At 40.0% G+C, this 26,878-nt stretch overlaps 1 protein-coding gene across 1 annotated transcript; it reads right to left on the reverse strand.

Annotated features, from left to right (window-relative positions):
- Window positions 1-2,348: 2,348 nt before the first annotated feature.
- LOC147612030 (uncharacterized) lies at window positions 2,349-25,351 on the reverse strand. Its single transcript, XM_086784158.1, has 3 exons — window positions 24,420-25,351; window positions 24,076-24,323; window positions 2,349-2,525 (listed from the first exon to the last, which is right to left on the reverse strand). The coding sequence occupies exons 1-3, from the start codon at window positions 25,261-25,263 to the stop codon at window positions 2,349-2,351; spliced, it is 1,269 nt and encodes a 422-aa protein (XP_086640284.1). The 5' UTR covers window positions 25,264-25,351.
- Window positions 25,352-26,878: the final 1,527 nt, after the last annotated feature.

Raw genomic sequence — 26,878 nt, forward strand, 5'->3', positions numbered from 1 at the left:
TATTGTAAAGAGCGGCTAAATGAGCATGCTAGTGTGTATGAAAATGAAGAGTAAATCCCTTGTAAAAACACTGCAACCAAATGAATATGCAAGCATAGGTGTGCACAAGCAAAGAACAAAGAGTCGACAGGAAGAAGGAAACATCATTGACATGAAGAACAAGACATGGAGTCAAGGTAATAGTAACCAAAAGGCTACCACAACATTGCCATGTGAACATGAGCAACAAGAAACTACCACCACTACCCTATGTTGAGATTTATGGATCAAGCTCCCTAATGACAATCAACTATCTAATTAGATCCTAATCCTAAACTAATTAACATGTGATTAGTGCTAAGATAAGCTAGGGTGGGTGATACCTAATAACAAACATAATGAATGAACTAAGCTAATTTAGCTTAAGACTCAAGCACAATTAGGTTACAAGATTGAGACTTGTACTCATAGAGAGGCTTGAGAGCTTGCTACATTTTGCATTGCTTGAAATGGTCCTCTTTTACATGAGGAGGTACACTCTTGGACTTGTATATCAATGTGGGATAAGTCTCCACTTTTCTCTCTAGCTTACATGTCACCTCAAATCTCAACCACCCCCCTTGATGGTGACTTGACCTTTCTTTGAGGCCTAGAGGTCATCTCCAAGAGTGAGGTCCCACCCTTAATAGAGACGACCTATCTTTGAGGTTTAGAGGTCTCTTCTAAGAGTAGGGTTACAAATTTTGGCTATTTCTTCTACTTTGGCTACATCGTCGGTGCTAGAGGGTAGGATATACGAAGTTTTTTAGAAAAGATGATTGGAGTTAGAGGCATCATTTTCTACCACAAAGTGACCTTCTTCCATATAGTTGTTTTCTTGATTTTGTTTGGAGTAGAGATGATTCTTTATCCTCTTGAATTTTGATTCTTGTTCAAGTAGAGATGATTCTACATCTTGAAGTTTAGTGTTGGGCACATTTTTAAGTGTAGCAACAAGTGAGTCATAAGGTTCTTTGTCAAGACTTTTTAACAATATGGCAATAGATTCATCTTCCTGAATGACTTTCTTTAATGCACTAAGTTGTTGCTTGTTACCTTTGAATTTACTGATGTGTTGTGCCATGGTCTCGGTCTCCTTCTTGTTGTCGAGCTTGTAAAGCTGCATTGAGAAGGTTGATCTTTGAGCTCTTTGAGTTGGTGCTGAAAATCTTGTTGAGTTCTTGCCATGCCAATTTGGCATCCTTGATGCCAGCAATGTGACTAATCACATCATCATAGTTTGTCTGCAAGACGCGTACCGCAACCGTACTATGTAAAGTACGAGATGGAGCGAAATGATGCTGAAACGACTTTTTTGTTCGACAGATGTTTCACTACTACTGTATGAAATGAAATGTTTGTTTTGTACCGTACAGTATTGTTGAAATTTGAGCATAATGATGATCTAGGGTGGATCATACACTAGAATCAACATGATTAACAAAGTGATTAAGAAATGATTAAGACGTAATTAGTGAATAATTAGCAGATAGATTAATGTAGGCATGGATACTCAAAAAACCAGCAAATTCTCATTAGGGCTATGCCTCAATTTATAGAGTTTACATCAAGCATCAAATCCCATTGATTTCTCCATGATTCACTCCCTGAATATCTCCACCTCTTGCCTGATTCTCTCCACCTCTTCTCTTTTCCCTGAATATCTCCCAGAATATCTCCACACTCCTAAATTCCCTCATGCTACCCATTATTCTCTCCCAGTAGATTCTCCTAACCTTTTCACAGGTTCTTTCACAATTACATCTCATCTTTTACAGCCTCTATCCAAGAGCTTGTTCCCACACACACCCTATTCACTTGTATATTTCAACAAGTATGGTATGACAGCGAAACGGACCTGAAACATTTTTTTTGCCCGTTCTTTTTGGCTTGTTTTCTCGCTTGTTTTTTTTGCCCGTTTGTTGTAGCCGTTTGGGCATGGCCTCGGATCCCTTCATGGTGGCTTCACCTTGGTGCTTGTATAAGATATCTCAAGGTCTCTCCCTCTCTCATCATTCTCGCTCTCAACTTTTAAGTCTCTCTCAAGCTGTCTCCCTCTCTCATCATTCATGCTCTCAACTTTCAAGTCTCTCTCAAGCTCCCTCTCTCTCTCTCTCTCTCTCTCTCTCTCTCTCTCTCTCTCTCTCTCTCTCTCTCTGAGAAACCTACCGGTAATTCAGGGTCATGGAAATGGACATGTAACTTTTGCGAAGGGAAGGGTTACACAAGTAGCTTCACAAGGCTCCTTGCACATGTGTCCAAGTTTGGTGGGGAAGTGGCGCATACAAGGATATTCCCAAGAAATTACGGATGGTATAGTGAAGAAGTACTCACTCATTCGTAACCAAGGTAAAAGTGGACGTGGGGGAGCTTCCATGTATGGTACCTCCGCATCTGTGACTCCTTTGCCCATCCCATCCGCCGGCTCTGGCTCCGCCTCGGCGGGCGCGGTTCCAACTTCCAATCAAAGAGGCTAAACGAGGAGAGCTCTCTGGTAATGAGGCAGACTGCCATCAGTGCAAACATTAGCAACCTCACCTATGTGAAGGCGAAGATTGCACGCTCGGTGATCGATTGCAATCTCTCCTTCCATGTGCTCAAGGTTCCACAATGGCACAAAATGGTGAAGGCCATTGCAGAGGTGGGGCCATCCCATGGTGAATGGCATGGTATCACCTACCATGAGATGTGCACCACCATGCTTGATGATGAGAGGCAAAGGATCAATGATAAAATCACATACGTGCAGGAAGGATTGGCGTAGTATGGTTTCTCTATCCTTTCTGATATGGATGGAGTGATCGAAAGAAGAGGGGTATCATGAATATCCTTGTTTCATGCGCTCTTGGCACCTTCTTACGTGCCATGGATATCAGAAAGGAGGGGGGGAAAAAACATCGGGGGACTTTATCTATCGTCACATCCAGCAAGCCATCATAGGGGTATCTACTATGTCACATGTCACATGTGCATTGCGATTTAAGTTTTAACTCTCAAGTCTCGACTCTCTCGTATTTATGTAACATGTTCAAGCTTTTAACTTCTAAGAATGTCATTGCATTTGCCATTGTGCTACTTGTAGGTCAGACATGAAAATGTCATTCTAGTCATCACTCACGGACAATGTGTCCAATTGCCGCAAAATGGGGTGCTTGGTACAGGCGGAGTTCCCACATCCATTGTATGGACTCCTGCCTCCCAAACCTACTCATGGAGGATGTGGGGAAGGTAGAGTGGGTGAAGAGGGTGGTCGCACAAGGCCTATCCATTGTGAATTTGAAGGTAGAGTGGGTGAAGAGGGTGGTCGCACAAGGCCTATCCATTGTGAATTTCTTCAAAAAGAAGGTAAAGGTGCTCGCTATGTTTCACAAGCAAAGCGACTTGGAACTTAAGAAGCCCTCTTCCATGCATTTTGCCTACATGTGGCTTCTCTTAGAGCGGCTATACAATGTGCAGCTGAAGCTCTAGATGACCATGGTCTCCCTGGATTTTGTCGCATGGCTAAGAGAGGAGTTGGTGACTAGTGTGGACAAGGCTTGAGCCGTTCAATGGCTATGCATGAGAGAGTCCTTTTGGCGTGAGGTGTGTGCCATTGTCATTGCGCGGTGACTCCCTTGTAGAGGGTTTTGCGCATGGCCGACATGGAGTGCTCCACATTGGGGCTACTCACCCACTTCATGTGCGAGAGGCTCTAGCAGAGATTTGTGCAACCACCATGCTTTATGAGGAGGACCCCGACATTCCTATGGAGGGGATTAGGTAAACCCATGTCCCATGTTTTCAAATCTCTTTCTCGTTCCTTAAAGGCTTAACCTTAAAGTGAAATTTTTGCATTCTAGGGATCCCACGAGCCTCCACCCACTCCGCGATGTGATTTGATTGTGGCACTTGTGAAGAGGAGGTGGCGATGGATGCATAGACCTATCCATGGTCTTGCGGCCTTGTTGCATCCCGCCTACAAAGTACCAAGGGTCTTCGCCGACGATGAGGAGCTAGTTTTTGATCGAGATGCCTACTTGCCAAGGATACTTCATGTCCACCCACGAGCAAATAGATTTCCTCCAAGAGCTCATTCGGTATAATGATCAGAGAGGGGAGCCGCTTTCACGAACCCACTTTGCTCGATTAGGGAGTCAATGGTCCGGCCACTTTTTTGGTGGGAGTCATTTGGTTATCAAATGGCTCACGTACAAAAAGTGGCTTTGAGAGTCTTGTCACACAGTTGACTATTGAATAATACTTTTAACTTTAAAGTTTATAACTTTATAGTATATACTCTAGAGTTGTAACTACTAACTAGTTCTTATATTCTAATTTCTAACTCTCTTATTTTTCATAGGATTCCTCTTTGGGGGCATGTGAGAGGAACTGGAGTTCCTACTCACTCATACACACAAAGATACGAAACTGTGTTAGCACCATGTACCCATGTAGTTAGAGCGGCTTGTATATTGCCATGCTAACATGCGCATGGTGGAGAAGATGCATGACATGGAGATCTCCAAACAGGTAGAGATTTCAAGAGTTTAAAGTTCAACTCATTAATGATGATTTATAAATACACCCTACTTCAACCTTAGTGGCTACATATGTGACGCGTGGCTCCGGCTTGACTTCGAGGAGCACTTTAGCACGTGTTTTGTTGAAGAAGAGGATGCTCCTATTGCAGGCATCAGAGATCCCAAGTACGATGATGAGGGAAATGTCCTAACGAGGGCAGTTTTGTGTTGGCCTCTAATGACGGGAGCACCTCTAGCAAGGGCATTCCTTCCCCTAGTGATTTCTCTGAGGAGGACTAGAGTCTAGACTTTGGACATTTTTGTACTTAGTGTTGTGACTAGTCATAACACACTTTTTTGTATTTCCTATTGTAGACCGTGGGGGCCATGACTCTTGTTTATGGCATGTTGAGTGTTCATTAGTCCATGACTCTTGAGTTTTTGTACTAGTGTTTCAACTTTTTTCTAGTTTATGACAAATTACAACTTCTCTAGATTTTGCATCTCTAAATGTGTATAAATATTTTTTTTTCAAGTGTTTTTTTAAAGTGGATCGTACCTCAATCGAACGTATTTTTCAAAATTTAAAAGTCCCGTACCAGTATCGTTTTTTATACCTTCGTTTTGTACTTGACATCAATATTTTGAGCGATAAGGCCCAATGCTTTGTTGTTTTGAAGTGGCTCAACCTCCACTTGTTCATCCTCAATAAGGTGCCAAATCCCCTTACGCATGAGCAAGTACATGGTCTTGCTTTTCCATGTGTAAAACCCATCACCACCATTAAATCTTGAGACAACTGTTACATGCTCCATGATGAGAAGGGGGTCTTACCTTGAGCCTTGATTTTAGTGCTCAGGTGGTGTCTAACCCTTTTACAAGTGATTTGCAAACTAAATGCTAGAGTTAAACTCAAGCGGTGAAATAATCACTTAAGTTTGAGCAATGCAAGTGGTTGAGATGAATTTTGATGCAATAAAGAGTTTCCCATAGTGAAATAGCACTCTAATTTTTTAACTTTGACCTTGATTGAGCTCAATTTGTGCTAATGATAGTGATTAAATGTTAGTCTCACTGTGATTATAATAGAGCTAAAAGATGGAGGATGAAATTGAGCTAATGAGCACAATATTTGAGTGGGATTTTGGCATTCCTTGTTGCCCTTATTGAGATGCTTCAACTAGATATGATACATTAGTTCAAAATCTCAATGATGAGGCAAAAATGCACCTAAACTTTTGCTTGTTTTTTCCCCCCATCGTGTACACAACACCAATAATGGCTATGAGATTTAAAATGTAGAGAGATTGGGGCATAGCCAAGCCTTTGCTAAAGGGGCTTTGCCCAATTTTTTGTATGGACTGAGAACAAGCAAAAAGACCAGGGTTGGTAACTTCGCCGATTTTGGGTAGTAAATGGCGAAATTGATTAATTCCTTTGAGCTGTTGGTTCACCTAGGTTTGAGCAAAAATCTACTAAAAACTCTTGGTTAATGTATGAGAGAATAATGAATGACACACATTTTAAATTTTGGAACCAGTACACGTGACGATTGGTCCACACAAAGAACTCTATGTCAAGGAGTCGGATGGTGAAATCTGGATGTCCCTCATAGCGAACTCGCCACCAGGAAATATGTCAAGGAGCCTACATTTCTTGCATTGTGAACAAGCATTATGTTTCTACCTACATAATTAAAAAATTTTAATGCATCAAGAGAGTTAGAGATCTTACTCTCCATTTTAAATATATGCTTGAGCAATCTCTCCTAGCTTGGGAGTAGTGAATTTGCTAGCATTTTCACCCTAGCCCTCGTATGAGATCACTTTTTTGAAAAACTCTTTTCCAAAGTCGTGGTTGCCAACTCTTCAATTCACCTTGGGAATCCTCCCTCTTTCAACTCGATTGGCATTTGCCCATTCTTACCAAGCTTTGAGTCGATGGTTGCCATCCCAAACAACAAACATTTTCCCAACAATGTGTTTCCATCCTTTGGTCTCCTCTAGTATTGTGTCAAACTCACTTGACAACGATAGGTTGTGAGACCGGCTGCTCTTTGACGGTTGAATGAGATGGGCACTTTGCCAAAGGAATCCCTCAAAGACAATGAATGTTACCATAGTTAATTGGTATGTGCTCTCCTTGATGCTTTTAATTAACCCCTCGATCAAATCCATGTTCGTATAGATTGCCAGGTTTGCAAGGAGGTGACAAATTGGCACTCTAGGAGGGTGGTTATGATTATCGACCAAGTGGTCCTCCACCCAATTCATGGAGATGTGTCGATCAACCACTTGGCCAAAACTCTCTTTTACAAACTCCTCTTCTTCAACAATCATGGCACTACTATTGGTCACACGATTGTCGGGGTGAGTGTCAAAGAACCAACCCCCAAAGTCAACTGCAATTGAGAGGTGCTCGTTACCTCACTTGATGTGGCCACTTGTGATATGCCCACGTCTTGCGATAGTGCAATCTCATCTTGATTTTCGGTGAACCTCTTTGATTGCAAACAAGTCCGAGGAGGCATTTTGTCTTGAAACTTAGGCGCTTGAAAGATGTCACCTTGAAAAATTAAACATAAGTTTTTCAACCATATTCTTTCTTTTTTTGAATTAAATTTTAACTATGATTAGTAATTAATATACTTCCTTTGTTTATTGATATGTAACCATAATTGAGAATAATGCTTCAATTAGTCCTTAATCATGATTCATTATTGATCCAAGAAATCCATTCTTTCAAATAAGATGTGATGTAATTATGTAAACTAACATTGCATTAAATATGCACATAATTTCTTAATATTATTGTGCCATTTATATTACTCACAAGAAGAACACCTTGAGAATTTGAATGATTGAATCAACTTGGGCAATCTGAATGTGTTGTTGTAGTGTGGAGGCGCACTTTAATCCATCACCGGCACTCCTTCCACATTGTTGGATTTGTCACTTAGATTGATATGTTGGGGACGAGAGTTAAGGGAAGAGAGGGAACATTTTAGGGAGGACAGGGCAGTGAGTTAAGGGAGGAAAGGGGCAAGAGAGAGGGTGTTGAGGGGCTAGAGAGGGGGGAGAGGGCCACGATGATGTTGAGAGAGTGGGGGGGCGCTTGGCGGAGGTCTCACAAAGGGATTTGTGAGACCTCCATTGGTTGTCCAACGGCTTTAAATCTGTTGGATAGCCCATGTAGGCCATGCCGCATGGCACAACGCATGGCACAATGCGTGGCTTGTGCCGCGTTGTGGCATGTGGCATAGGCCACATGGCAAGCCACGTGTAATGCATGCATTCGAGCATTACACGTGGACTACGTAGTCCACGTGGCTTGCCACATGTAATGCTCGCACCACTCGGGCATTACTACATGTGGTGGTAGCCACGTGGATTGCGCAGTCTATGTGGCAAACTACACGTGTAATTCCCAAGTGCAGGCATTACACGTGGCAAGCCACGTATGGTGCATGTAGACATATTACACATGGTGCCAATGACTTGGTGCCACGTGTAATATTTGTCCATGTGCATTACACGTGGCAAGGCATGTGGATTGCGCACTTCACGTGGTTGCCATGTGAACTATGCAATCCATGTGCCTTGCCACTTGGGCATTACACATGGCAACCATGTGGACTGTGTAGACCACATGTAATGCCCACACCTGAGCATTACATGCGTCAGCGTCACGTGGCCTGCATGCCATAGGCCATGCAGCATCATGGACTATGGCACACAAGCCACACTACGTGGACTGTGTCCCACAGGCCACGTAGCTTGCATGGCCTGCATGTGATAGGCCACACAAGTGGCCTGTGGAGGGCTCACAAAACCCTTTGTAAGTAAGCCCTCTGCCCAAGTGGTCCCTCCCCTCCCTATCCTTCATCAACGTGCCTCGTGCCCCACCTCTCCTCCATCAACGCGCACTCGCGCCCCACCTCTCCTCTATCAACGTGCCCTCCCTCTTTTCCTTCTACGCATCTTCCCTTAATCTTGAACGCATCCTCACGCTGCCCTTTGTGCCACCCCTCTCTTGTGCTTTTGTCATGGCCACACCATTGTTATCGTGGAGTGTATCATCTTGTTGCAAGGATACATGATGCTTGATGAGATGTACAAGAAGGAATCAAACAATCCAGACTGGTACCAAGCTAGAGAAGTTTCAGGGAGCTTATTATGGGAATTAAAGTAAATAATCAAGCAAAGAACGACCTTCCAATGATATATCAAGTGCAAACAATTGCTTTTACTGGAGGACATACAGAGTCATCAACAACAAAGAAAACGAGCAACTAATAAGGAATTCAGCCCAATGAATGTAGAGCCTAATTGTAGAGCCTAATTGTAGAGCCTAATGAGTGTGTTTCCGAAGTATTGAATGTAGTAATAATGCTGGCGCTACTTCATAATGCCAACTTCTTCGATGTAATAATGTTGGCGCTACTTCATAATGCCAACTTTTTTGATGTACTTGTCAAGTTTTTTATAGCTTAATGATGATTATGTTTCTCAATGTTCATCTTGTAAACCATGATGAGGGAGAGAGAGGAGGGGAGGGAGAGAGTAGAGGAGGGGAGAGAGAGATTAAGGAGTGATGGAGAGAGAAGGGGAGAGAGAGATTAAGGAGTGATGGAGAGAAGAGGGGAGAGAATGCAAGAATGCTATTTTTTTAAATTAATATTTTTAAATAATTTTTAAAATTAATATTTTTTTCAAAAATAATAATTATTTTATAACAGTTGAAATAAAAACGGCCAACTTATTTAAGGGTGTTCAACACATGTGTACTTGGTACATGTTATGTCATTCTTTCTTGTTCTTGTGTACTTTTTTGTTTCTCTTTATAATGAGTTGTACAATCATGTTCCCATCTTCTAATAAGAAAATCTAAGTTTTAAAAATGGACGAGTTCTCATGAGTGTAAAGTTTTTGAAGGAACAAGTAGCTCCCCACTCACTCTATGGATTGCAAGCCATAGTAAATATTGGGTCCGGAGAGTTGCATCTCTCTCTCGAGGCAACCTCTAATCATGAAGGGGAGGAGTTCTATATACTTGAGGACTCTCTTTTAGCCAATTACTCTGCAATAGTTGATGCTTCGTTGAACTCAAACCCACAACCAATAGCCATCTTAGACAGCCCGCCGCCCAGAGGTCTCTTCCAACAACTCATTAATGTGATAGATTTATGTAGCCCCTTTCAAGGTAACAACAAAACCAATGCATCAGGCTCATCCACTATTTGCAAGAGGAGATGGTAAGAGAATTTTGGAATACCTTTGGAGCATGAAGCAGGGAAACACATTAACAAAGATTTTGTTGAATGTCAAAGAGGTTATCAAGGCCGCTGTGGAGATTCCTAGGCAGTATAATGGTGATATCGCATTTGAGTTCCCGCCAACCATGGGAACAACACGCTTAGGAATGGACTCAATGGAGCATAAGTATGATCCCCATTGGTGGTCAAAGCCACAAACCTCTAACATTTCCTTCTCTGGAGTATGTCGGAGAAGCCATTGCCTAGGTAGTTTGAAGTGTGTGAATGAACTTTGCCCGCGTTTAAAGAACCACAGGGTGTAAAGACAGCTAGTAGACTAATCTGGGGGCAATTATGTTTGTGTAAAAGAGTTATTAAAATCTAAATAAGTACATTGTGATATTTAAACATTTTGATTTTTAGGTTTTGGAGGGCAGACAATTAGCAACCTGCAAAGGAGAGCTTTGGCTTGGATGTAGTTTTGAAGCTAAAGCTATAGTGCACTTATGACTTCTTCCACAAAAGCAGTTTCCTAAGTCAAGGATCCTCAGGTGACAAGTGCCATGTCTTTCAAGACGTCCACCATTGGACACACTTCAAGGTTGGATTTGGTGAATCGAATGCAATGGATCAGCTCTGGCGACCAGTGACATACAATTCGACCACACTCGACGAGCATAAGATTGGGTGACCATGGCTTGTCATGTGTATGATTCAAGGTAGCATATTACCAATGTAGAGTATTTAGGCAGTTAGAGTTGGTCAATTGTGCTACCTCTTATTAAATGACTAGAGTTTTCATGCAGCATGCAAGATCTTCTAACGATTGGCGACATGTGAAATGACAGAGAAGGATATGGAGGCCCAATGTCACTTCTGGGAATGTATTAATGAAGTGATGACCAACCATGGTTGTGAAAGGGTAGATTTCTTTGGTTTCACGGTAGACGAGGCCCAGGCTAACTGGAATGCAATTTGACGTGTGAAAAAATAACGTCTCGATAAATAGGGAGAGGTATTGCCTATTTCATTCGGAGCAGAGCATGGTTTCCCACACAAAAAAGTTATGTATAAATTACATTTCAAGGAGAGTACAAAGAAATGTGCGAGAAGTGGCGCATGGCTCCTACCGGTGAAGTTGCATCAGTGGAGGCTCGATTGATTTGTCAATGGTGGCGCAATGGTCATGTGATGGATATGAATATGTTAGCAAAATAGAGTATTGGTTGAGCTTGTGGGAGGTGCGCATAGCAGATTTGGGTTCAGTCATGACAATGATAGAGAGAAGAATGATGGTCTAAATAGCCCAAGAACAAACCTAGGGAAAGCAAGCATGGAAGTTGGCTTGTAAGGAAAGGATATAGATGTAAGATTTCTCTATACGATGCATGTACTACCAATATGGCAAATGCAATTTTGTAAAGTACAAAGGCAGTCTCTTACTCTCAAGGAAAGCACATACGGAGAGGACCATAGGCTTGGAGAAACTAAAAGAACGGTGCTCTACAAGTCCAACCCAAGAGGTCCAAATAGTTAATCAGGCGACTGAAGGAACACCCATGTATAAGGCGCCTGCCCCTATGTTACAAGAGACCGCCCGCTGTGGTCATTGATATTGATGATGAGTCCACGCATTGACCAGAGTACAACAAAGAGATTGCAAGTATGCTGGGAGGCCATGGAAGATAATTTTCAAGGAGCATGCTATAAGCAGTACTCCAGAAAGAGCAACGAAAGTCACAAAGGGCAATGTCATTGAGCACAAGAATGTGAATGAAGCAATGTGTGCAATCCAAAGGACATGGATTGGGAGCAAGGTCACATGTAGCATAATGCCTCGTGAGGGTAAGAGGTGGGGGCAGCACATAGCTGGATCTGCGAAGGGTGTGCATGCACCTTCCTTTGAAGGCTATCATCACAAGCACCCTAATGGTCTTATTAGACAATGGATGTGGTTCTTCCTTGACCACGTGCTTCATTGCTATATTGTGGACACCAACATAGACTCAAAGCCCAATCCACCACACCCAAGATATGGCCAATTGCTATATAGGAACCAACCTCATAGACAAGGAGGTATATTCATTATGGGAAGGTGGATACCAAGTGGAGAGCAAGAATGCAGAAAGTGTTATGGCCACCCCATCACGTAGGAGTGGGGATTCAAGGTTCTTTACAACTGCAACTTTAAAAGAACCACCATATGGGTCCACTACTAACATAGAGGTTGGTGACTCATGTATGCAAAATGGCATAAGAGTCAAGTATCGCATGCCGATATCAAAGAAAGCGACCAAAAAAATAAAGGCCGCTTTAAAAATGAAAGCTACGGTGGTAGAAGAAGTGCAAAGAGTGGAGCACAAGTATGAAGTTTTCAAGAGCGAATCACACGGGGATAATGCACATGTGGGAAAATATGATGTGCATGTGAAAGGCGAACCGTATTGTACATGTCCAGATTTTGTAGATAGAAAATCCAAGAAGAAGCCGTATCTTGCATATGCAAGCACTTGTACTTCATTTAATTACGTGTGCTAGGCTTAAGCCAGAGCGAGAATATGTTCATCCACCACCAACCTATCCTATCCGACCTTGAGCTTTACAATGCCTTTTCTCGTAGGAGAACCTACCATAATTTAGACAATTGAATGCATGGATAATCAGTTGACCTGTAGTATTTTGGGACCTATGTAACCTTTGTGGAAGTAACCTCATTATAGAGGGTTTAATTGTGCAATGTCTTTCTCCCCCCCCCCTAACCTCCCTATTCCCCCTCTCGCTATGGATTGTGCATTTTCAAGAAGGTCCGGTATTCTAGAATTTTTTCATGTATTGATGAATGGTATTCACGTTACGAGCATTCATCGGTTTGAAATCCTGCAAGAGGAGAGAAGAGAGAGGGTGAAGGTACTCCAATACATACTCGCTCTTTCCCAAACAAGTTCAAAAGATGCCATTATTATTGTGGTGTTGAAATTTGAGAAAATATTCCTTTATTAATAACATTAAAAAAGATAAATATTATTTTTTATTTTGTTTGTTGAAAAGTAGAGTGTACCTCTCCCATTGCTATAAATATAGAGGTAAGTTCCACAACACTTTGTTATACACCATTGCCACCAAGCCTTGTTAGTAGAGTACACCACTCTAAACCCTCCTTTGTTTCAATTTGTGATGGCCTTATCAAATATTAGCATTGAAATTGTTGTTGCACATATCTAGAGGGAGGCCACCAATGTGGAGGTCAAGCAGAAGACCATAGATGGTGCACAAGCATGGAAAGGTCTCACATCCTTTCCACTTCTTGGAAATGATGATGCTATTTCTTAAGTTAAGGCAAAAATGGTGTGCTTAATTGTGATATGGCGAGCTCATGGTTTTATTGATGAATCGTCTGAGCATGTATTGCTAGAGGAAGTGCGGAAGGGTACGAACACCATTCACTTACTTTGTGTCTACACCTCAACAGTTAAGGCCCATAGTAGTGAAGATGATGGTTTTCACACTTCTATATTTGGAAGTTGTAAATGAATGAACTTGGTTTTATTTTTAGTTTAAAGCAGTAACCTTGATGTAGAGGATGTGATGTTGTCATGTTTTTTTGTTTTCACTCCCTTCGACTCTGTATCGCCCTCTCCCTCTCAAATAATTATGTCATATTTCTCTCCCCGACTGTCTTCGCCCCTCTCTCATACATGTCATTCACTAGGTCTATACTCCTAGTCATGTGCTGTAGTAGTCAGTTGCCTTTGTCTCCTAGGCTCACTATGTTGGTTTTGGTTTGAGAATTTACACTTCGATAGGAATAGGGTTACATGTGGGGGTGAGAGTTATGCCATTTCAACTTCACTCACTCATTCGGTGAGTCCGAGAGCCCAAGATTTCTCTCCACACATCACACTTGAGGGCTCATTTGGCCATGGTGTTACATCAAAAGGTTACAACCTTTTTTGACTCATGGTCAATTCTCTGCTCACTCATATCATTAACCCTCATTGGAAACCTCTCCAACATCATTGTATATTTTATGTGTGTAATTGCCGCTTATCTATGAAAAGTGGCGCCACTAGATTAATAATGGAGATTGTATTCTTAGATTAAGTAATTACATAAGACTAGGTTTCCTGGTGGATAGTCATGGACCTATTTTTCAAGTATGGCTGCCCAAGGTGTAATTACCGCTTATCTATGAAAAGTGGCGCCACTAGATTAATAATGGAGATTGTATTCTTAGATTAAGTGATTACATAAGACTAGGTTTCCTGGTGGATAGTCATGGACCTATTTTTCAAGTATGGCCACCCAAGGTGTGAAGGCTATGGCCAAGCTAAGGGTCATTGTGTCATCATTCATTCTTTTATGCTAATTCAATAGAGTAGTCTTCTTCTCTAATCTCCTATGATATTGATTTCTTTCTTGCCTCTTGCTTGTTTCAGCCCCTGTGTGCTTGCTTGCATGTGTGTGAGAGATTGAGTGTGTGTGAGAGTGAGTGAGAGAAGAGGGTCAAGCTTCCGTTGGAGTGTGACGGCAGCGTTGGAGTGGAGCTTGGAGTGTGGCTTCATAAAACAACAAGGTCTCCTATGAAGAATCCAAGCACAAGCAATTAACGAGATGAGTGACACATCTTTTTTATGCAATTGTGGGCTAGGTTATGGTAGATTAACCTCTCGGTTTGAGATATTTTATGCTCTCGAGTGTGGTGAGGCTTTAATTGACAAATCATTCTCTACTATGCTAACAAAAAATTACCTATGTTAATAGGATAATTAGTGCTAATTCTAGTCAATTTTCGACTTTACTATTGGAGTGTTGATAAAAACTTATGCATTATCAATTTTCCTCTTAGTTTAGTACTCTAAGTTATTCTCCCAAACCAGGGTATTTTTTGGTTTTACAATTTTTGAATTTGAGAGTATTAATCACATACAAAGCATATCTCCATACTTAATTTTGTTCTCATGAAAGTTGGGCTTTGGGGAATAGTAAGTGGAAGGGAGAAATGTCTTGGATTAGAAGGGGAAGAAAAAGGTTTTGGCTAGGAAGATACAAGAGAGCTCTAGCCGTTATTTCATTAGGGCTAGTTTCATCCATCACGTTGCATTAGAAGATAACTCTAAAGGAGCATGGGATGAACTACAGTAGAATCCATTTGGTACCAAATAAAAGAACTCCAAAATTAGTCCAAAAATTTTGGGGTTGGAAATCAAAGAGAGTGAGTCACTCCAAGCACATTTAAATAAAATGAAAAGTGTTATGAAACAACTTGTATGTGTTGGGTCTCTACTGAAAGAGGAGGGTGGAAGAGGAGGATGCTATAACAATCCTTCTCAAGATCATGGCCTTGGAAGTATTCTACTAATGGTGGCTACCTGACCCAACCTTCACTGGCATTGAAGCAACCTTGATAAAAGAGACTCAAACATTAGGAGTCCTCTAAAAAGAACTATGTCATCACTTTTCTAGAAAAAGGGGGCCATGGGATGAACCTTATGTAGAAATCCTCACATTTGACATATTGTTTTGGAAAGCCCTTAAAAAGTAGATTCTAAATCTACTAGCTCCAAAAATTTGGATTTAATATGCTCAAGTTATGCCTTTCCCACTAAAAGGTAGATTTTAATGATTATGACATCCATGTACATGGAGGTCACAATCATTGGAATCTACCTTCTAGTGGGGAAGGCATAAATATAACATGGATGTTGCATTCATTAGAATCTACCTTTTAGTGGGGAAGGCATAACTTAAGTATATCAACTTTACATTTATCAAAGATGGTAGATTTCGAATCTACTTTTTAGGGCTTTCCAATGGTATGTTAAATGTCGGGGTTTTGACATAAGATGTATAAGATTCACCCATGATCTCTTTTTTAAAAAGAAAAGTGACAGCATAGCTCTTCTTAAAGAGTCCTTTTTTAGTTCAAATTTTGTCTAATGGTCAAAGTAAGTGGATCTTCATCACACTAAGAGGAGAAAGAATTCTTCACAAAAGAACCACGAGCCAAAGCGAAGTGTAACTTTTGTGGCAAAAGCTAAGTGACATAGAGAAATATGTAACAAGAAGAAGACTCTAAATAACACTCAAGCAAACATCATGAGATGAAAGAAGAGCCAAATGAAGGGGCTTCCCAATAAGGAGGCCAATCATCGGAAAGACTCTTCTAGTTGATGAAAGAGGGTACCCCCTAACATTATGTTTAAACCCACTCATTGTATTCCTACCCTTGTGTAAAAATATATGCTCTAAGCCAAAATTATAGCCTATGAGGAGCCTGACCACTCTAGAAAATGATAAAGACGGTAGATCCAATGTATGTATGGTGGTAATAGTTTACCACTTGAGGGGCAGTGTTAAAATAGCAAGTGATGCTGGGTAAATGTTAGGAGCTAGCGGAAGTGGTATGTGACCCTTAAATATTTGAATGAGTTACATAAGTCATAGACTATGGTCCAAAGGGTCAAAGGAATCCCAAAGATGAACCATTTCATATGGAGGCCAAAAGTAGGTACCTAAAAGAAGTGGGAAGGATGTCATATGGGTGCTCACTTCAAGGGATATGGTGCTTAAATCTAGGGAAGATTAGGGAGGAATTAATCAAGCTTATGAGTCACAAATTAATGGCTAATGGAGATATACTCAATATTACAAGAGATATACTCAAGCTTACAAAAGGAACTTTATTTAATATTATGGATCAAACATGAGTTTTTATGCTAAACATCTTTTCTTGTCATTATGCTTCATTTTTGTCATTAGCATTATTATTAGTGTTAATCTCTTTCTTGCATTTCTAGCATACCAAGATGTTGATTCTAATCCATTTCTATACACCCTAATCTTATCTAAATGAAAATCTCAAGTGGAAGAATGACTAGTTTTCTTACAAGATGCAGTGTGAGTAGTAGCCATATTATATGATGAGGTAGAAAACATTATAGCACAGTAGTAGGCAAGAAGAGGGGTGTTACCCCCTCAATAGGGAGCAATCATGTCAATCCAATGAACCAGTGAAGTCTATTTTTTTCCAGCTCTATAAAGTTAAATTTACAGCAATGTAATGAGCTATGGTGGATCAAATGCAAGAATCAACATCATTAGACGATGATTAAAAATGAGATTAATGAGCAATTAACTGATAGCTTAATGTAGGCATGGATACTCAAAACTAGCAAATACTCATTAGGCCAATGCCTCAATTTATAGTGTTTATATCCACAACATGCCAAGCATCTAATCCCACTAATTTCTCCTTGATTTGTGCCATCTCCCCTACATCTGGGGGGACACCTCATCCTTGATTCTCTCCACCTCTTCACTTTTTCCAAAATATCTCCACACATCCTAGATCTTCTCATGCTACCCTTTATTCTCTCTCCCAGTAGATACCTCTCACCTTTTCACTACTATCCACTCATTTACAGACTCTCTTTTATAGCCTCTTACTAAGGGCTTGTTCCCGCACACACCCATTCACTTGTATATTTCAACACCTCCCCTCAAGTGAATAATCCTAGCACACTTGGGCCCTATACCAAGTTTTCCTCTTACTTGGTAACCTACGACCAGTGCCTCAATACCCTAACTCATAGTCCTTGACACTCTCTCTCTATGTGTCCAAGGCTTACTCTACAAGTGCCCATAACCTTGACTAAAGTGCTCACATATACATCTACCACATGGCCTACATCATCGGTGGCTCAGAGGTGGTTTTACTTTGTTGGGGCAGGTTACATTGGGTTGTGGGGTTTTTCTCTCTTTCTCTCTCAGAAAAGATGATTTGACTCCACTTCCTTAGGAGTCTCCACATGAAGTTTGCCGATGTCGATCCTTCTTCACTAGGTTTGCTATAGCAGTCTCTTGCCTTGTGTCCTGGCTTCCCACAGTTGTGGTGGCAAGTGAAGATTCTTCCTCCTCCCCTGCCTCTTCCTCATCCTCATCCTCGGGTGAAGAATGCTTTTTCCTCTCTAGTTGTTGGGTCCACCTCTTTCTTCCCTTTGACCTTGGTCTCTTTCTCGAGTAGAGCTCCTTCTATCTCATACAGCTTCAATTCAGGTACATTCTTTAAGGTTGCCACAATGTTTTCATATTCTCCTTTGTCCACACTCTTCACAGAAGCACTACTAGTGCCTCATCATCCTCTACCTTCTTACCAATGGCTGTACTTAATGCTTTTGTATTTGTTCAAGTGTGTGGTTAGAGGTTCACTTTCCTTCATATCAAGCTTGTAGAATTGCATTAGCAGATTTACTTTGATTTTTTTGCTTGAGTGCCAAATAATATATTAAGTTCATCCCATGCATCTTTTGCCTGTTGTATCCCTGTGATGTGGTGAATGATCTCATCATTTAAACTGAGTGAAATGAGTCCTAATGCTTTCTCATTATTTCTCTTCCACTCATTCTCCCCAATCACCTCTAGGAACTCATCTCTTCCCTCAACTAGCCCCCACAGATTTTTCCTCATGAGCAAATACATGGTCTTTGTTTGCCATGTATGAAACTGCTCCCTATTAAATTTAGCTATTTCTTATGCTGTGCTCATGATAATGTGAAGGGGGTCTTACCTCTTGATCCAATTCAAGATTCAAGGGCAGTGCCTACCCTTTTACAACTCAAATCTGGTGTTAAATGATGATTATACAACAGATTTATCAGCATAAATTTACCAAAAATTACATAAAGCCAAGTGTAGCTGAGCTCTGTATACTGAATGGCTAGAGTATCAAACCATCTCCAAATTGCAATCTGAAGTGATAGGGATCTGTATCAGATACCCAATGATAATTTTGAACCCTCAATTTCATCAAAATATAGTGATTAATACTGATTAATCATTGATTAGTAAAATAATCCCCTGTTTTATGTGCAAAAAATAGAGTGTGCGGGGAGGCCAGATATGGGGCCTTAGAGTTCAAATGAGCTCAGATCCTTTCAAGAGCATCATTAGCAGTTAGTCTAGTAGAGGATCAAGCTAAGAACCAAAGGATTTGATTAGACATTGAATGCTTAATCTTAAGATTACAAGAACTACTTTCTGTGAGTAATATGGAGCTAAAATCGGTTGTTGGCGATGTTGTTTCGTAGTTTTGACCACATATGTGTGTTTGCAGCATCAAAAAACCCTTTGGGCTAGCTCCTTTGCTCCCAATTGCAAGTAGTGAATCCAATTTTGTAGATTTACTGTCAGAAAAAGGCACCGACGATTTTGCTAATTTTTGTTGCTCCCAATGGCGGTTTGGCGTGCTTTCTTGATGAAGCTGAAGCCTGTGGGTTGTGGCTAGCTATGGCTAAAAGATCTTGAGCCAATTTTGAGGTTGGAGGAAGAGAGAGCTCCTCCACCAACTGGGGGGTACAGAAAATAGTTGAAAAGAGGTTAAAAAGGTGAATATCTCCTAAATTAAGATTAATAGGGTGATTTAGCAAGATAAATAGGCTCAAAAATTGGATGGATCCTAAGCTAGGCTTTGATACCAAGTTAAATTTGCAGCAATGTAATGAGCTATGGTGGATCAAATACAAGAATCAGCATCATTAGAGCAAGTGATTAGACGATGATTAATATTAGTGAGCAATTAACTGATAGCTTAATGTAGGCATGGATACTCAAAAACCAGCAAATACTGATTAGGCCAATGCCTCAATTTATAGTGTTTACATCCACAAGATGCCAAGCATCTAATCCCATTGATTTCTCCTTGATTTGTGCGACCTCCCCTACATCTGGGGGACACCTTAGCTTTGATTCTCTCCACATCTTCACTTTTCCCAGAATATCTTCGTGACACATCCTAGATCTTCTCATGCTACCCTTTATTCTCTCCTAGTAGATACCTCTCACCTTTTCACTGCCACCCACTCATTTACAGACTCTCTTTTATAGCCTCTTGCTAAGGGTTGTTCCCGCACACACCCATTCACTTGTATATTTTAGCATATAATAATGGGCATCCTCCACTATATCATATAGTCTACTCTTACCTCAAACAAACCCTCACCACCATTACTGAAGCCACCATTCAAACCATCCATGTGGCTTACTTGTAGGAGATCTCCATGGATGAGGCATAGGAGGCCTTTGCCTTTTTACAAAGCCATAAGCTTAAAGATGAGGAGGATGACTTAATGAGCTCTCAGTAAGTACCTATGATGGGCAGCACCAGTCTTCTAGAGAAGAAGCCCTACAAGCCAATCAATTCCCCTTGTTGGTAGGGATAGTTTGGGCAACAAAGAAAATCCCCTAGAGCCAAACCTAAGCACCTCTCCAACAACTGACCTAAATCTAACCCACACCTATAACCCTCCTATCAAGATACCTATAACATCTTCCATGGGAAGCCTCAACTACATCCATGAGCCCCATATCCTCAAATCATTCTAAGAGGGGCCGAATCTCAATTGTAGACAACTCAAGAACTAGTGAAGACAAAGGGAAGGACCTGCGGGTATCCTTGTCTATCCATGCATCGCAATTGACATACGCACCAATTTTGTGGGATCTCACATTCCAAAAAAACTTCCATAGTCACCTTGATACACCCTTTGACATGGCCAAAATCTGTTTGATGATCCAACACATGGTTCCTTATTTTCTTTGTGGCACATCAGAGGATGTAGTTTATTGATCCCAAGGACTACCCAACTGTAGGTCACATAGTATTCCAATTCCCTATGTCCTTATGTCGTAGAAATACATGGACGCACCAAAGAAATCCGCACTAATCCCAAGTTCATGCCAATTAAAAGGAGGTCGTCTTGGTGTAATTCTTGCATATGGAAGGAAAAGGGCCCGCACCCCTCACCACCAAAGAGATGTGGCTCTAAATGAAGAATTTTAATGACCTCTACTATGGCAAGGTCTCTCTGACCCCGCTATCATTTCCACATGATGGTTCTTCCAACTCATTATCCTCATCTTAAAGGAGGTGCCCAAGAACCTACAGATATGAAAAGAGTGGTTGGTCTTTGATCTTAAATGGTGAAGATCGTAACTTTCACTATTTAGAACATGGTCAAGTACTTCCACGGCCACAAAGTGGTCACCTTTGAAGACATGTCGGATATTAGGTTTTGAAATCCCTTTAAGATCATGTGTTGTTTTGGCCCAATGGCTTTCTCGCCCGCAAGCCCTTTCATGTGTTTCTAGAGACCGAAGACATCTTTGGTACCAATTTGTGTTCAGCCTACTACATACCTAATCCTTTATGCACGCATTTTTAGTACAAAATCCTTATCTAGGGGTACCATGTTCAATAAAAGTGGAAAGATCGATGGATGGATGATTCTATAAGTCTAAGTCTGAAACAATGTAGAGAGTTATGAAGGTAATACATATAATCACTTGCAATATTGCTCTTTTAATGCCACATATATGTCAATTAAAATCTTGCCTAGCCTTGCCAAAACATGTCATTGGGACTTCCCTAATTAGAGATGTGAAATGCAACTTCCCGGTTGTTCCGATTGTGGGTATACTAGCCCATCATGCAAATCTGCACTCAGTTGTCATACAATAGATCTCCATAGCAATGGGGTGCAGAGGAAGAGCTTGAACCACCTTGTTGGATGTGAGAACAAGGATTCCTATACTATGGACCTTACTCACAAGAGGTGAAAGAAGAGGGGAAGCTCATGCAAGAAAGAACCTATAACCACTCCTATCCAACACATGCACTCATCAACAAGCAATCAGAAAACAAGAAAAGACACACACAAAAAAGAGAAGAGAGTCAAAGAAAGCATAATGGAAAGTGTCAACAAAGAAAGCAGAGTGTTGGATTTTTCTTTGGAAGAAGCTTCTACATAGATCCACCTTTTACCCAATGCCCATGCATGATGACACTACCTTCACATTTTGAGGTTCTGGGCCAGTCCACTATATCTTGTACTTTTGCTAGATCTGCTGAAATCCCATCTGTAGAGATAATAAATCCCAAGTATTCAATTTTGTTTGCAAAGAAGGTGCATTTACTCTTCTTGGCAAAGAGTTGATGATCCCTTAGGATTTGCAAGACCTCCCTAACCTGGCTTTCATGCTCTTTTTCATCTTTTGAGTAGATTAGCATATCATTAAAAAACACTAAGGCATGGTTGTCAAGTTGTTTCCTTAATAGATTCTACATAAGCCTATTGAAAGTGGTTGGGGCATTGGTCAATCCAAATGGCATGATAGTATATTCATAATGTCCATACCTGGAGTTAAATGTCATCTTGGGATATCTTCCTCCTTGACTCTAATTTGATAATAGCCCAACTTTAGATTAATCTTTGTCATGAAAATTTTGGCTCCGTGAAGTTAGTCCAAAAGTTCAACAATCTTAGGAATAAGATATTTGTTCTTCAATGTGAGTTGATTCATACTTCTATAGTCACAATACATAGCCTCGGGGTTCTATCTTTCTTCTTCTAGAACAAGATTGGAGCTCCCTAAGGTGATACACTTGGTCTGACAAACCTTCAACATTTATCAAAGTTTTTTGTTGAGTTTAATGCACTCAAAAACTATCTTATATGCCTATTTGGCCCACTGGTTATGCTCCTTGAATAAGCTCAATCTCATGGTCTATTTCCCTAGATGGAGGCATCGGAGTGAGCTCCTTTGGAAAGAGGTCTTTGTATTCCTCTAGCTAATCTAGGCCTTTATTTGTAACCTCCTCATCAACCTTATTAAGTTTTACTACAAACACCCTTTGATTTTTCCTAAGACCCTTTAACATCCAGCCATTTGAAAGTACAACTAAACCATCAAAAATACAACCCATTTTTGAAAATGCTAAAATATCTCAAAAAACACTATTTTTTAAACTAAAAAGAGTATGAGCTCCTAAAAAGCTTAAAAAAAACTGTTAAAAAGTGCAAGTTTTACACTTCAATACTTTGAAAGATGATAGAGCTGCTCATAAAATCACACATTTTTTGAGAAAAAAATACTCAATTTGCAATAAAATAATAATGTCCACAAAATTGGTTACAATGAGAGGTCTTATGCCTCTCGTGTTAAATCTTTGACTTTCTCCAGAAGAATTTTTTTGGTTTGTTCTCGTAGATGACCCGACTTTTTCAAGGTAAAACCATAAACAAGAACTTCCACATCCTCCATGCTTAGGCTATCCACGCGACGTTGACTACGATTTGCTTTCTTTCCCTTTTTATTTACTCGAATCATCTCTGGATAATATTTTCCTGATAATGCATCATCTCCATTGACCTTGTACCAGTGGACCTCAATTGAGCTTACTTTTCCATTTTCCTCAAGGACTTTAAGTACCTTTGCCAACCAAAAAGGACATCCGCTTTCATCATCTGTTGCTAACACTGCAATCATTGCACCTACAGTGAGCTCCTCAATATTTCCTTCCCACATTTCCTTCTCTTGCAGTCGTCGTTGACTAGTCCTTCTAGCACCAACATACGCTTCGCGAGTCTCCCCATGCACCAATGTTTGCAATTCTTCAGGCAATTCTGTTTGTTGATTTGGCATTTGAATATTATCATCACGGTCTTCAAGTTCTTGTACTCTCCAAAGAAAGGGCTCCAGATTTATCAGTGATCTTGAATTGCTTTGAACTTCCTCAATCAAGATTTCTTGCTCATGAAAAAATGTATTCCACCATCCACGTGAGCAAGCTGGAAAATACACATGTGCTGATTGTATGGTCTCTTTAATTTCTATCAAACATTGCTGATAATTGATGGGTCGCTTTTCTTTTTGAGCTTTTGCTGCTTCAATGCTTGATGCCAAAAGCATTTTTGCTGCCTGAAGAATTTGTCGTTCTGGGACACTGAGTAAAAACTTCAAACCATCCTGAGGATGCCATGCCTCTGAGTTAGAGTACTTCTTACACCACAAACGTGTTTCGGCTTCTTTTTCTTTTATTTTGAATTGATGTTGGAAACTATGGTCATTAAGCTAAGCGAATGCAGGGCTTGCAAAATCTCCACCTGTTGCAAACTCTCTAAAATCTGGCGTAGGATCATAAGCTTCTTTAAGAATTATGCACACCTCTGGAAGGTCAAATGCACTTTTCCTAGCAAGTTTGACTGAAAACCTACTAAACATCTGATCAATTTGATCATGAGTGTGACCCACCAACAAAAATCCAAGTTTGACCTTTTTGAAAACTTTCTGCTGCACCAACATACTCAAATAAGCAAGCACTATTTGATTTTTGTTTTCCCTTGCCGTATTATCTAGCTGCACATAAAGTGTGCTAGGTAATTCTCCTTGCCATTCACTTACTATTTTCTGAATTATGGTGATGGTCAAGTTAGGGTCGTTGTGTAAATTTGGAAAGTTTATAAAAACTTTTGATGTCATGATGCCATTAAAGATGAGGGCTCCAACAACGTGTAGTTGTATGAAATTCTCTTCCTTCAAATTCTTTGGAGCACGCATAAAATGGGGTATCAATGTCTTCTTTTGATCCATTCCATCTATGACTAATCCCAAATACATTTCTTTCTGCTCAAGGCACTTCTTTCGATGCTTTGCTAGCTTTTGACGCTCTGTACTTTGTTGTTCTCGATGAGCTTTAAGTGCTTGTAGAATAGGACCTGAAAACTCAAAACAATGTAAAGCTAGTTTAAATTATACCACTTGGAATTCTCATTCATAAATTAAAACGTACAAAAAACACAAATCAAACATACCTTTTTCTTCAAATGTCTTTGCAACATCTCTTTTGGCTTTGAGCTCTGCACAAATTTGACAAATCCCCATTCTAGTTTTCTTGGGAATTTTCACATCAGCAAAATATTGTTTCCAAACTCTAAGAAATGAAGTAAATGAAAGAGATGACATGTTTCTTCCTTTCAACGTTTCCACGTAGAGGTTGTAAACTTCTCCCTTTGTAAAATTATCAGGCAAATGGGTGAATTTTGAATTTGGCATGCGCTCACCATTGTAAGTGACAAATCGTTCCATCCAGCTCTTGAGAAAACACAGCTGAGGAGTCTCACGTGTACTAAATGAGTACCGTGAATCTTCTTCCACCCGTTGCAACTGCTTTAAGATCTTTTGCATCCGCTGATTGCTTAAACAAAACACTTGAAAAAAACACTTTCGACACACAATCGTGCCAGAAACTGTATATTTTATCTTCTCTCCAGACCTTAATAAAAAACCATGTAATGCTGTATTTTGTTGAGCACGTTTTAAAGCAAAGAAGTTTTCACGTTCCTGCTTAATTTTTCTGAATCCAAGTGTCCTCAAGCAGTTTTTTTTACAACAATACACCCTACATGCCTCTCTCAATGCATTGCGATGCAAAAACTTGTCTTTTCTTCTCAAGGGAGTGGTTGTCTCCACACGAATAGGCTGAACTAATGATGGAGAAACTGGAACATCGGTATCAGAATTTGATAAATTAGCAAATAGTGGGCTTGTAACATCATCATCACTGATAGATTGGCTCAGACTTTTAGGAGTGAGTACGGATACAGGCACTTGAAAAGAGCAAAATGAGCTTGAGAGAGACTTTTGTTGCCCTGCCATGACTAGGAACTTCACACCTCTAAGTTTCTCTAAAAAACAATGGTCTAAGCTACAAAGTGGAGTGTAATCTCAAATCCAAATAACTTACTTTTAATGCTTAGATTCAAAAATAATAATATTAATATAAATATTAAAATTTATTAATTATTATAAAATATGGGACTTAAAAGATGAGAGGAAGTCCTTTTTAGAGACACATTCCAAGGGTCTGTCGCTAAGAGAGCCACAAGAGCATTTTTTTTAATTTGGAGCATTTTTCTTGAGTTTAATTCTGTAAGGTATGCATTTTCTTGATTACTTTGTTATTTGTTACAATTTTGAATTTTTCTTTCATTGTCATTTGGTTCAAAGTTTGCTACGAGGAAATTATGGCTAAGAAGAAAAACAAAAATATTATCTAAGGAGGTAAGTGATTTCAAAAATAGACTTTTTTTAAAAAGGTATTTTTTTGAAAGAATTGTTTGTATTTTAAATACACAAAAATACCAAAACGAAGATTTCATACGTAAATTAAGAAAAAAAGAGGTTGAAAAAATAATATTTTATAAAATAAAGATTTAATCAATAATTTTTAAAAATTATAATGACTTCATTTTTTAAAAAGCTAATTCTTGTGTTGTATTCTGGAATACAACACAAAAATCGATAAGTTGCCATGTTTCTTGTGTATTAAGTAGTTTGTATTCTAGAATACAAAGCTTGAAGTCACATTTTTAAAAATTTAACACTTATGCACTTTGAGATTGTATTCCAGAATCCATTGCTTGTATAAGTTGTATTTTGGAATACAACTTCTCTCAACACTTGAGTTGTATTCCAGAATATGAAGCTTTTACAAGCTGTATTCAAAAATATATTTTTTCTCTGTACTTGAGATTGTATTCCAGAATACACAATTTCAACAAGTTGTATTCTAGAATACAACTTCTCTGTACTTGAGACTGTATTCCAGAATACACAGTTTCAACAAGCTGTATTCTAGAATGCAACTTCTTTCTGCACTTGAGTTGTATTCCAGAATACACAGCTTCAGCAAGTTGTATACTGGAATACAACTTCTCTCTACACTTGAGTTGTATTCTAGAATACAGAGCTTCAATAAGCTGTATTCTGGAATACAACTTTTTTTTACACTTGAGTTGTATTCCAGAATACACATCTTCATCAAGTTGTATTCTGGAATACAACTTCTCTCTTCACTTGAGTTGTATTCCAGAATACACGGCTTCGGCAAGCTGTGTTCTACTGTAAACCAAACTCAATGTAAACCATTAGAATAGACCTTCATGCAAAAAAGATTTGCTTTTTATCTAATTTTAGAAGACATGCAAAGAAAGCAAAAGCTCTCGAGTTCGCGTCGCGCGCGCGACTAAAAAACAGCAAATTGTAGTTTTCACATAAAAAACAGAGGAGGAGCAGCCCGGGAGTATTTCAACCAGGTGTCCTGGAGTTTTACCCCCCTTTTGAAGCCAACGAAACGGTCAGAATCTCCATCAGAGCAACGTAGCAGAAGATAGATTTTGGGATAAAGCAAAAGCTCTTGAGTTCGCATCGCGCGCGCGCGGCAAAAAAATAGCAAACTGTAGTTTTAATATAAAAAACGGAGGAGGAGCGA

Source organism: Cibotium barometz, chromosome 46, assembly GCF_041138505.1.
Source record: "Cibotium barometz isolate CiBa-2024 chromosome 46, ASM4113850v1, whole genome shotgun sequence".
In the NCBI taxonomy this organism is placed as follows: domain Eukaryota; kingdom Viridiplantae; phylum Streptophyta; class Polypodiopsida; order Cyatheales; family Cibotiaceae; genus Cibotium; species Cibotium barometz.

Coding starts and splice junctions, on each gene's coding strand:
- LOC147612030 (XM_086784158.1), bottom strand. CDS start 25,263: ATGGCAGGGCAACAAAAGTCTCTCTCAAGCTCATTTTGCTCTTTTCAA. Junction 24,324..24,419: donor AAAGACATTTGAAGAAAAAG/GTATGTTTGATT, acceptor TTGAGTTTTCAG/GTCCTATTCTACAAGCACTT. Junction 2,526..24,075: donor ATGGCATCATGACATCAAAA/GTTTTTATAAAC, acceptor CACTGATGGCAG/TCTGCCTCATTACCAGAGAG.